The sequence below is a fragment of the Anser brachyrhynchus genome (genome assembly GCF_964034855.1).
Source record: "Anser brachyrhynchus genome assembly, chromosome: 13".
Lineage (NCBI taxonomy): Eukaryota > Metazoa > Chordata > Aves > Anseriformes > Anatidae > Anser > Anser brachyrhynchus.
This window is the reverse complement of record NC_137708.1, coordinates 13,238,281-13,252,515: the sequence shown is the minus strand read 5'-3', so window position 1 is coordinate 13,252,515 and position 14,235 is coordinate 13,238,281. Positions and strand designations below refer to the sequence as shown.

General features: G+C 41.2%; 1 protein-coding gene and 1 long non-coding RNA gene across 15 annotated transcripts in view; one reads left to right on the top strand and one right to left on the bottom strand.

Moving 5' to 3' along the window:
• Nucleotides 1–14,235, bottom strand: part of AFF2 (ALF transcription elongation factor 2) — a 366,650-nt gene that overhangs the window by 42,565 nt on the left and 309,850 nt on the right. For all 14 annotated transcript variants that reach the window (XM_080553964.1, XM_080553958.1, XM_080553963.1 and 11 more), the window contains 2 exons: nt 1,966–2,128; nt 414–1,433 (listed from right to left, as the gene is read on the bottom strand). In XM_080553964.1, coding sequence (XP_080410090.1) covers nt 414–1,433; nt 1,966–2,128 — 1,183 coding nt within the window. The remainder of the gene's footprint in view (nt 1–413; nt 1,434–1,965; nt 2,129–14,235) is intronic.
• Nucleotides 2,137–14,235, top strand: part of LOC308177205 — a 37,257-nt gene continuing 25,158 nt past the window's right edge. The window contains exons 1-2 of the long non-coding RNA XR_013938948.1: nt 2,137–10,265; nt 10,376–14,235. The exon at nt 10,376–14,235 is cut by the window's right edge and continues 25,158 nt beyond it. This is a non-coding gene — a long non-coding RNA (uncharacterized lncRNA). The remainder of the gene's footprint in view (nt 10,266–10,375) is intronic.

The window sequence follows — 14,235 nt, the reverse complement described above, 5'->3', positions numbered from 1 at the left end:
AAAACTCTGCCTTCCAAACAGAAGTCACATTTTCTGAGTATGGCTGAATCCTTAGTAATATACACTTGTCATTGGGAGTTCTTCTGCAGATTACAGAACACTGCAAATTACTGGGCAAGTGAGCAAATACAGCGAAAAGGGTTGTATGATAAATCTCAAAAAACCCAAAATACATCGTTAATTTTGACAGCTGGACTTTGTGTTTTTTTTTTTTTTTTTTTTAAACTTGTTTCTGATGTTAATTTGTAATGTACTGGAAAATGTACATCCTTTGTAAAAACAATGAAGCCTTAGTGGTATGATGCCTCCTCACAGCCCTGCTGCAGGTGTAGTGAGGAGTCAGTGACTGCAGTCCTGACCTCAAGGATGCATAGAAATTCAATGTTTTCCTCTGAACGATGAAAATGACTTACCTTGTGTTTCCTTTTGGATTTTGTGGATGGTTTTTCAGCTGCTGGGGTAGGGGACTCTCGAGATGGTCGTCTGTGTTTCACATTTGCCTCTCTTGGTTCAGTTTTCACAGATGTGGTCTCAAAAGGCTCTTGCCCAGGTATCCTAGAGAGTAAACTAAGATCTATTTTCACCCAAAGAGATTTGAGTTCTTCATATTCTCTCAGTGGGGACAGAAGTTCATTTTGTACGATTGGGATAGGAGAAAAGAGCTGCTCCTCCAAGTCATTGCTGGTCTGGTCGATGGATGTGTTGCTGCCATTGCTAGTTAAGCTACTTACACTGAGGATGTTACTGCCAGAGTCCTTCACTTTGATGCCATTCGCCGGCCCACTGCAAGCTGGCAGTATCTTAGCCTGCAAGCTCTCCTCCTGGTCTGTATTTGAGTCAGAAGTAGACGAATCAGTTTCGATAAATTCCCGGGACTTGGGGACAATTTTGCTGGGGCCTCTGTACTTTTTCTTCTCTGAAGTGAGACCTGTGCTCGTTCGTGGTTCCTTCCTTGGAGCGGTCTTCCCAACTGCTGCTTTAGTTCGAACCTTTGGCTGCTCGGGGGGTTCCTGCGGGTCTTTTTCTTTGGGAGTGTTGCTGGTATTATTTGGTTTGGGCCAGTTATACTCTTCTACACTGGAAGTCCTTTCTACCTTTTTGGGTTGCTTTTTCCCAGTAGTCCTTTGTGAAGTTGGCTCATTATGAGCTGGCGACTTCTGCTTGGAGCTTTTTGCCTCTGGGGTTTTCTGGGCAACCCGCGGTTTGGCTTTCTCTCGGATGGGACTGAGGATCGCCCGGTCTTTGGAATCGGTCAGGGGCAGGCTGTTGTTGAGCTTCCCTTTGTTTTGCCCTTCGGCCTGCTGGCTGCTCTGTGGCTGGGAGCTGGTCTCGCTGTGAGGCTCATTTTGATTGTTGATGATGGTCTTGTTGTGGGGGTTCACTTTATTTAGCCATTTATCCAGCTGCCATTTGTTTGTCGAAGGGGGTTCAGGCTGCAATTTGAAGAACAACAAGGAACAAATCTCAGATAGAAGCAATGCTTTTCCCTTTAAGTGAAAACTTTTTAACACACCCTTTTATTTCAGTCAACTAGTGGTGACTGCTAGTTTTATGGGAGTATTTATGGGGTATTTATGCTTAATTAGGCTTCCTTATCTGGTTTACAATGTGGCCCTGAAGAAATTTAATACAACTAAAAAGTTTAGCTGGTCCCTGAAGATATAGTTTTGTCATGTTGCCTTTCCTTAGTCCCAGCTGAATACTGTGTCAATAAAATCTTCTCTAGCTACTGGCAAAAATCTAAATATTTCTTTAAAGCAATTCAAATGTAGGCCAGAAGGATTCTTCCAAAAGCTAGAATGAGTATGTGGGTCATACACATAAAACTGTAAAGGGAGAAAAAAGTCAACAGCACCAAGCTGCACAGAATCCCAACATTTTCCTAACAGGGAGTAGGATTTCTCTATCTTTGATGCTTCCCCCCTCCAAACATCTGCCAGGGGATATCTGCAAAGGTGTTTTTACCTCCGGTGTGGCACTGCGTGACTCCTCATTGCACTCGCTGTCACTGGAGCTGCTTTCACTGTCGGAGTCAGACTCAGAGCTGCTCTCGGACTCGCTGGAGCTCCCAGAGCCACCGCTGGAATGGGCCAAGCCAGCCGCATGTGCTGCTGGCACCGGCAGGCCGCTGTGGGGAGAAGATCCCCTTGGGTCAGTATGCTGCTTGTCATTCAGATTCTGAAGTGTTGACCTGGGGGGAGCCACCCAGCGAACCCTGCTCACACCGACTGTCCTCAGCATCGGCTCCCGCTCATGCAGTACAGCCCCGAAGGAAGCTTCAGAGGCCATGGCACCACGTTGGGACCAAGGGAGCCGGCTGGGTTTATGCTTCGTGGGACACACTGATAATGGTGTTAATAACATTATCATCATCATCATGCTCAAGTGAGAAGCACTTTAGTTTCACTTTAGAGAGACTCTTTACACGGGCAGATAATGATAGGACAATGGGGAATGGTTTTAAACTTAAAGAGGGGAGATTTAGATTAGATCTTAGGAGGAAATTCTTCCCTCAGAGGGTGGTGAGGCACAGAACAGGCTGCCCAGAGGAGCTGTGGATGTCCCTGCCCTGGAGGTGTTCAAGGCCAGACTGGATGGGGCCCTGGACAATCTGGTCTGGTGGGTGGCATCCCTGCCCATGGCAGGGGGTGGAACTGGGTGGTCTTTAAGGTCCTTTCCAACCTGAGCCATTCTGTGATTATATGATCACAAGCTTGAGCTTATTAGCCCAATGATTGCAAAAACTAACAATCTTACTTAAATAATTTATTAATGAAATCATGCTTTCTTCATTTTTTGCTGGCTCATTTATAATTTATGAACAAAGAAAGGACATCAGGCAACTAATGTTGGACAGGGCATTTTAAAAATTAATTTTAATGAATACTTTTACACTGTGGTGTACAAAAACTACACATTTCTGACAACTCTCTAGGGACTGCCCAACGTTTTTTTATTTATAGCTGTTTTTTCTCTCATGAGATGATTTCTTTATGATAATGTAGTGAGAAAATGGTGTTCAAGCTGAAAATAAGTCTCTCTGTGAAATCCATTTTTCTGTGTGTTCAACTGTCCTCCAAGATGTATTCATTAGCAGTGAGCTGGGTCTCAATTGTTTTTACTCAGCATTTATTTCTAAACTTAGAGGTTGGATGACCCCAGTTTTAGCACTGCCAGTCTGAGTCTTTATAAACTCATCTTTAATTTCACATTATTATTATTATTATCTTTGGTCAGGGAAATAACTGTAAGGTTTTATGTCTCTTCAGCTGATCTATGTAGAGACTTTTTGATGATTGATTTTAAATTTGTGAAGCTGACAAAGCAAAGTGTTTGAAAATTGACACCATTTGCTAGTACTCTTTTATGGATATTCAATACCTCACCTTAATATATCATATGCTGTGTGTGTCCCATGTCTAGTGATCCAGAGAAGCCCTGAAGTTATAATACTGCTTTCCCTTCATTTCTGCTATCTGCTTTTTTGTTTTTCTGTGAGAAGGATTCATCTAAGCCAGGCACATGCCCTCCTTCACCTTTCAGAGATGCTACGTGCATCAAGATGCCCTCTTAAAAAACATAGTAACCAAGAAAGTGGAAGTAAGAAGAGCCAGAAGAAAACCAATCCTGCTCCACTAGAGTCTTCAGAAGTATTGCTGTTGGCTTCCATGACAATAATAAATGGTCTTTAATTTTCTTCTCATGCTAAGCTACTTTCTCTCTCCCTCCTTGTTGGTAAACCTATCCCTTACACTGTGGTTGGTAACATAACTGTCTCTTTGAGCATTGCAATGGCCCTGCAGTGCCCATTGACAAAACCAGCTTGGTGCTTTAGGGTGCATTAATGAAACGAAATTACTCACTTGGGTAATTGCTACAGATCACTAACTTTGTTGCTCATTAAAGCGCATATACTTTTTTTTTTTTTTTCCTCTTCTAGAGGCTCAACTGACTCTAGTAGAGCTAGTTACCAAATTTCAGCTGGAAGTAACAGGTAAATATAAAGAACAGATGCTTTTAAAAACATATATAATACTTTTGGAAATACCAATAATTAAACATAGATACATTACAAAATTGATCTTAAATTTGTATTTAATTTCAATTTTTAGAAACCGTTTGTGCACTTGTTTTTCTTTCTTTAACTCTTCTTTTCAATGAAGCACAGGAAAGTATAGGGAAATAACTTTTTCACTTCTTTTTTACAGTAAATAAGGAAACAACAGTGGGGTAAAAGTGAGCGTGACTGTGGGGGAGTTTGACTTGCAATTCAATATCTTGTAGTTTTGGTCTTATATTTTCTGTTTGGGAAACACTGCAAGTAGATGAAAACTGACTTTTCCTACTTTATTACAATTGTTCACAAGAAGGACTAGGAAAAAACAAAATAAACAAAAAAACAGAAAACACTACAAGGATTCCCAATCTGAGTAGGACAACATGACACTTCTGTTCTAAAATAATAAAATGCAACATCAACCTTGAGAAAAGTGTTATTTACAGTTATCAGAACAAAGAAGTTGTAAATCAGAAATAGCTTTTCCCCTAAATCTGTGAGCTTCATCTGTTTCACTTCTATTTTCTCTTTTCACCCCAAAATGGAAGCGAGCACGGCAATATTAACATTTCATCCTAGCTGAAAACCCCAGTTCCCACCTCCCTAGCAGAGAGCTATCTGCAAAGACAAAGAAATGTTTAACCACCAGCAGCTGCTCCGAGAGCACGGGGCTGAGCATCGGGCAGCATGGCATGGAGCGGTCGTGCAGAGAGCAGCAGGGCCGTGGGTGCATGGAGCTGGTGGGGCACCAGCCACCTGCAGGGATTTACCGCGCCTTTGGGCAGGGTGTGTAAGCCTGCACCAGCCTCTTGCAGTGACAAAGCTCCTTGTCTGGGGTGGTTTACGTCAGGGCAAGGTGGGTCTGCTCACACCTATTTATGCAGGTATGCCCCCCAAAATGCTCGGTTGTCAGTGCTTGCAAATTTGCCCTCATTAAGATCACTGATTTAAGAATATTGCCTCTTATAATGGATCAAAGAAGAAAAAGCCAGTATCCCAGCAGGTAAGGCCCGTACCTTTCCAGCCTGTAAATACAACCTACATCATTCAGCCCTCTGGAAGAGAACTGACACTGTAGCTGGGATGTGCCTACATAAAAAAACTGGAGTTGTATTGTGGCAGACTGCAGCTGTCTGACAAAGAACTCAAAGGGCAAGACCGAAACCATGGAAATAGATGGCAGCTCCAACCTGGCCTGATTTCCTCTCTTTCTGCACACCAGCCTCAGAAAAAAAGTTATCATATGCCAAAAATTACTGAATAACATAGCTCAGCAAGCTTGCAGGAACCAGACAGACTCAAAATAATGTTTTTTCATACGAAACACAATGAGGTCATATTTGTCTTTCATCTGGGATAATAAAATTATGCCTTGGCTACATCAGGCGGCTTCATGCTGAAGACATCATTGCTGATCTATATTTTTAAAGCAGAAGCATTCACTTTTCATCATGTAGTTTGAGCTGAGAGTAGCCCTGTTTGTATGCATTGCGAAACAATCAGATAAGACCCAAAATGCCTCTCCTAGCATCTCGCAGTACTAGAGACATCTTGCACATAGCTACATGCACAGTCATCTTCTAATAATGTTGATCAGTGAAACAGAAGAAAACATACAGACCTTTCACAAAGAAGTGCATGGAAAAAAATCTGTGTTGTTTTCTGTGCTTCTTTGCTTGCTTGCTTGCTTGCTTTTTTTTCTTAAATAAAATAGATCGTTTAGTTCAGAAGAACAGGTTGGTTTGCGCTCTTCCCAAAGACTTCTTCAGCTTTAAAGCTAAATCACATGCTTTAAAAGATGCTTGGATAGATTCTGCAAATGTGCATTCAAGCAGCTGTTACATGAATAAATTGGGCTTCTTCACATAACTATCACCTACATGAACTCAGGGTTGCCTCTGTAAAAGACTTTCAAAGCAAGCTTTGTTGTGTTGCTAAGATCCAAACAAGGAATGCCAGCTTGGACAAGGTTTAAAATGGATTTAAAGCATTTTATCATCAGACACAAGTCCTCAGAGTGACTAAAGGGGGCAGGAAGCACTGGTATTTGAAACTCTTGAATTTTTATTTCTCAGCAGGAGATGAACACTCATATTGTCCACTCAAACACTGAGGAACAATGTTTTTATTTCATTTGAACTGAAAAAAAAATTAATAAAAACAATGCTTCACAACGGAACACAGTATTGTTTGGGTAAATAACACTTAAAAGAAAGCCAGTTCATTATTATCACTTGAGATTGGAGGCCCCTACCGAGCCCAGTGACCTGCTGTGCCAGGATCTGTGTAAATACACGATGAGACGGTCCTTGGGCCAAAGAGCTTGCAATCCAAACACACAGAGCAAACATTAGAGGTATTACGATCACCCTTGGACTCAGTGCAGGCCTGACAAATTCTGTGAGCATGAAGCCCCTCTGCAGTTAATGGAAACATCGGTTCTGACCCCCTTTTCACTTCGTGCTCCACATTTTCCCAGCTGTGTGCTCAGCACATGAGCTGAAACCCTGCAAGGCAGATGTGCTCAACCCTCTCCCAGAGCTGTGCCACAAGGGTGCTATCTGGGAGGAAAAACACACATGTGACTCAACAACACGGCTCCCCATTCCTCAGGCCAGCTAGATCAGGGTCTGCTTACCCTTCTCTGAAGCTGCTTTTCTCGCACCACACAGACAAGAGCTGCTGGAGCAGTACTATACGTGCTGCAAGTACTCCCATCCTGCAAGTGAAGGAGAATCAACTCTCCATCCTTTGCAAAGGTCATCATGATAATGTCTCTAACTGCCTGCAGGCTGGAAAGCATTTCTGGTTGCCTCCCTGCTACCAAGAAATGAAGCAGACAGAACAGACTTGCACATCTGGAAGCAATTTGGAAGGAAGCTCTTCTGCAGCACTTCTACCTATCTCCCTTCTGCTGCTTTTGCAGCATGTGGCACTTCCCCTGTCCCTTGCTGCTTGGCTGCAGGATGTGGCACAGTGTGGGCACAAAGTATGAGATGAGAAATGTCTTGGGGGAGAGGACAAGCACCAGTATCACCAGGACCTGGCAGTGGTTTTCAGCACTTGTTGAAATCAAGCTTCAAGTCAGAGAAGCTGAGACTTGCAGGTGTGTGGCATCTGTCAAGAGCAGGCACTGGAGCCAGCTGCTTATGGTTCATGGTGGGGAATTGCATCAAGTTTATCAAACACACCAGCAGTCTTTCATTCACTGTGGTTGACTGGTATGGGTGATCTGCCTAAATTTAAAATGTCTCCTTTCAGCTTTCCCCCCCCCCTTTTTTTTTCTTTCTAATTTACGAAGTCTTTTTCCAAAACCAATGAAAGCAGGTGTGGCATTTGTATATGTCTGGATTTTTATGCTGCCTAGAGAAGAGAAGACCCAACATGCAACTTATACTTCTTTAGTAGTTGTTATCATCTAGACTATTATTACTTTATTTTCAACACATCATTTACAGTACTGATGTAATAAATGGCCTTTGAGATTAGACTTGGTAGTTAAAACAAAAATAATTTGAAATACTAAAACTCATTAACCTCTAATAAGAAAAACACTCAACATTTTACCCTATAAATATACAGGTAAAAAATGTTGAATAATTCATACCACTGCCGTATAACTCATCAAGGAACAAAAATTCCTAACAACTCCTTAGACATTTCCCCAAACTTTTCACCAATTAGATGTAGTCATGCTAATTGCTGTAAAGAGAATTTGGCAAATTGACAGTGCCCTCAAACAATAGCGTTATTCATTTCAACCCTTCCTTTTTAGGCCAATGATGAATTGGACACTTGTTCCATTGCTCTACCCAGAAATCAAAACATAAGCTTGGAGAAAGCAGAGTGCTGCTGGGCAGTGGGAAAATGTAGATGGGAACTGACCAGTAAGTCAACAGTGCATCAATGCTGGCAATGTATTTCCACCAAGAAGCATCACTCTGCAAAGGTTGCTTTACTGCACAGGGTATTTTTAGGGAAAATGCAACCAATGAAATCTGGAAAGGGGAAGCTCTGTCCTGGAAAAGTGACTACAGACTGGACAGAACTGTTGATCTTCCTGTTAAGGCATTGGGTAGGGATCTGGAGGAATTTTGCTCTGAGTCTGAGAAATAAACATTTCTGTGCATCACTTACTGCTAAGTAGAAGAGAGACTGTGGTGCCTATCCTCAATTTGACTTCTCTATTTTAAATGCAGATGTTCTTCAGAACAAAGACTCCGATTGCACATGGCACTGGAAGGTGGGTCCCCAGTTCTGAGCAAGATTTGGGCGCACTGCAACCACACCACATCCTCTAGCAGAGTAGACCGTAGCACTCACTCACTCATGGGGGAGTACTGTTCTCCCACTCACTACACTGCATTCTGAGAGAAGAGCTGGAGGACACAAACTGTCTTCATCTTTTCAGAAGCCAGCCCAACCAGAGTCTCTTCCTACAGAAAAACATGAGGAACCTGAGGGGCTTTCTAGGCCGGCTAATTCTGTGTAAATGTTCAAAAAAAGCCTGCTTCATTATTCTAACAGATAATAATACAGTAGCACCTAGAAGATTAATATTTAGTGTCAGAATTTAATACCATAACTGTTCAATAACAAAGTTTTATTTCTTTTCTATTCTTACGCGATTATCAGGAAGTAATATTCTATTCTAATTTGAAAGCGAGCTGCCATTTTTTTAAAATAAATTGTTCATATCTATATCTTCAAATTTATATATGACTGCCATTAGATTGCTTTTTGAAGAAAAGGATTGCTCTGAATGATTTGTTCACTGCCTTTCCATTGGTTAGTATTAAATTATTTATCACCAGGCTGGTAGGATTCAAATCTAAACTTTCAAAGATCAAGTTGACACAGGAACTGAAAACCTGTATCAAGCCCTTTTTAAATATTAATCACCACCCAGGTCAATGGAATGAAATAAGGTGTGAAAATTGTTACTTCAGCAACCATTAGCACACATAGTAAGACATCACTTATGACGGCTCTCTCATGTCAAAACACATGGAAAGCAAAAACCTCTACAGTGCGCTATTCAGTACGTGGCAGCTGATCTGACTGTATCAATCCTGAACACTGTAATGCAAATAGGACTTCTGATTTATTTTGAGGGGGAGGCTAGTTTACAAGATGTTGTATGTAAAAAGCCACATTCTCATTTTACTGTGTTCAAAAGTAACTGTTTTAATCAAAGACTGTTTATAACAAGGTTGATAGAGTTACTGAAACAGATTTTTTTCATACCCATATAACCCTTTTATACTTCCAGCTTTAAAGACCATAAAAAAGGATAGTAAAGATGAAAGAAATAAAAAGAATGACAGAGCTAACTCCTATGAGCCACAATCTATGTCAAAGCAGAACTAAAGTGATTGACAGCTTGCATTAGTAATGAATAGAGTGGGGAAAACTGCCAAGAATCCGTAACAAGGTCAAAGCCTTCCAATAAAGAATTACATTAGCCACAAATCCTAGGTGGAACTGTGTGTATATATCTGCAATGTGACTTTAACCATGCTACCCTTTCTGCTGTCTTATTCTGACCCTTTTCCTGGTTTTCTTCCTGGGCCACAGTAAGTTCTGCCTCTTTATCACACCTGCGATGAAGAACAGGTGTAACATATCAAATCATCCATGAAATTATAAAATACAACAGAAGAGAAGGAATTTTAATGACACATCCCTGTTGGTGCACATGAAAAACTTTCTGAACTATTGGTATGGTAATCACCCTCCTTCCAATTTCACAGCTTTCTTATACTCACTTGACACGGAAGGGAAGGGGATTTTGCATATTAAAAGCAATATTGTGTCCATGATTTGTGCGTGCATCCCCCCGCTCACCTCAGAGTTTGGAAACAATCTTGTGAGCATGATATCATTCAGAGAATGCAATGTATGTAGAGTTTTTGATGTACGATATTTTAGTGAATGGATTCACGTGTCAGAGAGTATTATTTGTACTATGCCCTGATGTGCTACTGTGTGTTTGGCATGCGGAAGAACAAGAATATTATCTCTTACCGTGAGACTCCAAAGGGCCCCATTTGATGTAAATGGAACCATTTTATTATATCAATATTGCCCCACTGAATCAAGCTACATACGAGTATTGATACGTAGAAACTTATTTATTTTCCACAAAGGAAATGTGGAATACTGTATTGTTCAGTACACCTTGTGAATCTTCTTTGAAAGTTAACAGGTACGTATTCACCCCTCTAATTATTTATAATTTCAAGTTAACATACATATATATATATACATATTTATTTAATGAGTCACTTATTTGTACTTTTTCTTTACTTATTTCAGGAGAAAGTCCAAGTGTGGTCATGATAAAAAAAAATGTCCAAAGTGAACGTCTTAAAGCAAAGTGTTGGCTTTTTTCTCATTCGTGTATGGCAGAAACTTGCAAAAATAACATTGTAAATTAACTACACTGCTCGGTTCTAATTCAGTTCTACTTCAGTTCCAACTGAAAACAGAATTCAGTGTACAGGGCCTACTGGGAACAGCAATGGGAGCTATGGGACCAAGACACGCTGGTGCAGATGGATCCACATGAAGTCTCTGAATCCCAAAAACCTGCAATCACATCTGCTATCTGAGGAATGCTTGTTTTACTATCCTGAGCAGCCAAGCAGTCAGAAAACATGAGAAAGAAGGACTTTTTTTTTCCTTTCCATGTGTAAGACAACACCTCTGAGCTTGAAATGGTGCCAAAAAGCATATCCTGATTTTCCACAGCCTTACAGCAGTCATTCCCACCTGTGCGCTGTGTACAAGTGGCACAATGTCAGCTCAGGAAACTACCTGAGGATTTACTCTCCAGGTGAATTCCCTGGGAACAGATCGTCAGCACAGCCACTTCCAGACCAGAGCAAAGAGGAGGAACCGGGGACAGGAATTCCTACTACACTGTTTTAAGGACAACCCTGTGGTAACAGCACTGGCTTGAGACTTTCAAAAACTCGTTCAGTTCCTGTGTCTCCCTGGGATTTCATGGCCCAAACAATTCAATTCCTGGTGCTTCTTCCCTGTTCTTAATACAAATCGCACTGTGAGACTCCAAGCATATTTATGTTCATCAGAGTTAAGTCAGCAGATAGCAGGGGCCACGGAAGTACACGGGCACTAATGAAAACTGCAAGCAGACAGTTTCACTGCTACTGCCATAATACTAAAAAGGAGTCAACATTATTAATAAAGGGCAATTACGTTGAAATAGTTTTAAAATAAGTATTCCTACACGTACATGATGAATTTATGGTACACCATCAGAGCCTTTCATGGATATAAAGATGTACTCCAGCATACAACTTGGTTTTTGAACAGGCAGAAACCTTTCAAGTAAAATATTAATAGAGCTGAATGTTGAAACGTAGGTATTCTTAGAATTTGTTTTAAAACGGGGTGAAAACCTCCATTTGGAGTGAAAAGTATGAACTTTCTCTGTATTTTTACCTCACATGAGCTCCTTTTAATGTTGCTTTTTGCCAGTTACAGAATACATGGCTACACTGCTTTACTGATTAAAAAAAAAAAAAATCAATCTATTTAGGACTAAGTAACATCTCAAAGGATTTTATGTTAGAACAGAGCTGTATCTTTAAGGAGCATCCACTGCTAATTATGACATACGTAGGTATTAAGAAGAAAAGGTGCTTCTTTCAGTGATAAATGGACCTGAAGATTCTTCACAACATTCACTATAAATCACAAAAGACCATTAATAAACAGTCAAAAAAATGACAGTTACTACAAGTATCTGCTCTCATACTTTGCCTAATACTATCAGTGTCATGTTTAAACCTGACATCTTAAATCTTCTACATGAAAACCCTTTAAGTCAAAAGGCTCAGCTATTTTAAACAGAATTTTCTATGCCTGTTATTTTGAATGACAGCAAAAGGAAACAGAGAATCTTTAATTCTTTAACCTTATCTGGCTGAAAATCTTGCCTTTCAAGCCTTTTTCATCAACACCAAAATAAATGCAAGATCCTGTTGCTGGGATTTTGTGTGCAAACAGTGCTGTTTCTTCCAGGGGGAGCTCAGCACCTTCAGGATGGAGCTCTGTGGGCGTCAAGTCAAAACACTGCAAAGCAAAGGACTGCAGGGAACCTTTGGAGCCAGCTGATTTAAATGGGAAAGCCTAATGGGGACCCCCAAAATTAACAGTTGCAGCACTGGATGCCTTCCAGAAGTGCTGCTCAGTACTTTATCCCCTTGTAACTCTACCTGTTTGCTTAATCCAGGCTGAGAGAAACAGGGACGCCTGGCAGAGCCAGCTACTAACCGACATAGAAAGGACTGTGGGCAAACATCATATTCCCCAAGAGGGCCTGAGGAAAAGATAATTGGAGTGGCCACAATCCTGGGGACAAAGCGGATTTTGGCAATAGGGTGCTGAAAAAGGCAACAGCTTGTCTATTTTTTCAATATGGACAAAATAATCTAGATCCTTAGGATTACTTAAATTATTTCTTCTTAAAATCTTTCCAGCTAAGATGCTTTCATTCTGAACACTTATGTTCCCGAGTTACAATAAATGGGTTTTTCAACATCAGCATCTATTTTTCCTCAGCCTGACGAAGTGTTATTGTTTCAACAATTTGTTGAAGGTCTGCTGACAAGCAAAGGTCAGAAAGATCCAAGCTCCTCCTGGGTACAGAGGTAAATAAGCAAAGTTCAATCTCCCTTGAACTTCTTATTGTTTTTAACTTGATAATCATTCCTTTCATAAGGTGCAAATGTGTTCTTCACACATCTGCCCAGTCAATCTCCTAATGCCTGATGTAGCATGGTGGCTCATTGCCTGTTATGGAGACCTGAAGCTCTCTTGCTTGTTAATGACGAAAACCAGGAGCGGGGTGTTGCTCTACCAGCAGGGAAGTAGGGAAGTATTGACATATTTATTTTCTGCATTAGAATTAAAACGACCAAACAAACAAAAACCACCACCACCACCAAAACAAAGACCTCCCCACCACAACAACAAACCCTCTCTCATTTTGCCTGCAGTATTTGAGATAATAAAGTTAAATTAACTAAGGACAGGACTCAAAAGCCAGCCCCCAGAGGAGAAGACAGAGAAAGAGGACAAGATGTTGAGCAGGACTGATTGCTTCTGTAGTAGGTGTCCAAGATGAGCACGACCAGTGTCTGCACTCTCTGCAGATGCTCAGGGAGAGACACAGACATGTCCCAGACGAGAAAGGCTGACACTGAATTTCAGATCAGAACTGAGCAGGATCATGCTCATTAATAACTGCTTGGCTGATCTCTCTTTTTGCAGAGCAAAACCTACCAGCTAGGGGAGCCAGACTCTAAGTCCACATAATACCTTCAAAACCCTGGAGCAATTTACTATCCTAACCAATGCTATGTTTCCTCGTCTGCTTTTTAAATGAAGTAACATCCCCAAATGTTCATGTAAGTGAGTTAGCAGAGCTGCTGAGAGAAGACAGGGGTGTGGCAGCATGTTCCTCCCACCGCGCTCAAGGCAGGCTGGGTTCCTGCACCGACAGGCTGTCAATGGGAGTTTGACATGGGCACGGTTTTGAAGCTGAAAGCTGTACTTGCTAGTTTTGAAGTGGAGAGGCTGTTATTTTTGCATCTGAATTCATAAAACATCACTTAGCATCTAGGTTACAGATGGACTCAGGATCCCACACTTGGCTCCAGAGTTTGGATAACTCACGCTGCATATCTGGGGTTTGGGTTCAAGCCCATCTTGAATATAAATTTAGAATGAAAGAAATACATGCAAATACCAGGCATATTATAAGACACTGCCAGCTGTTTTCTTCTACTTACAAGACTGTTTCTGAGAAAGCAATGTTTTTTTTTAAGTATGTGGTGGAATATGGGAGTGATGACAAGTTGGTATCCCTGAGTTCAATGTGAACCTGACCTCATTCTCGAGTTTAGGGTGCCTCTTGTTCCTGACACATGCCTTCCTAGACCTCTCAGGCTACATTCTTTATTAAGTTTGTTGAGAAATGGAACAGTGTGCTCACAACCTTTTTTTGGATCCCCCCTTGAAAAATATCTGCGTTCTATCTGTGCTTAAATGACAGCCTGCTGTTCATTTTCCAACAGAATGCATGCCAAAAGTCCAGATAACATTTAACTCACAGGCTGGTATACACAGAGCTGGCCTTGTGGGTC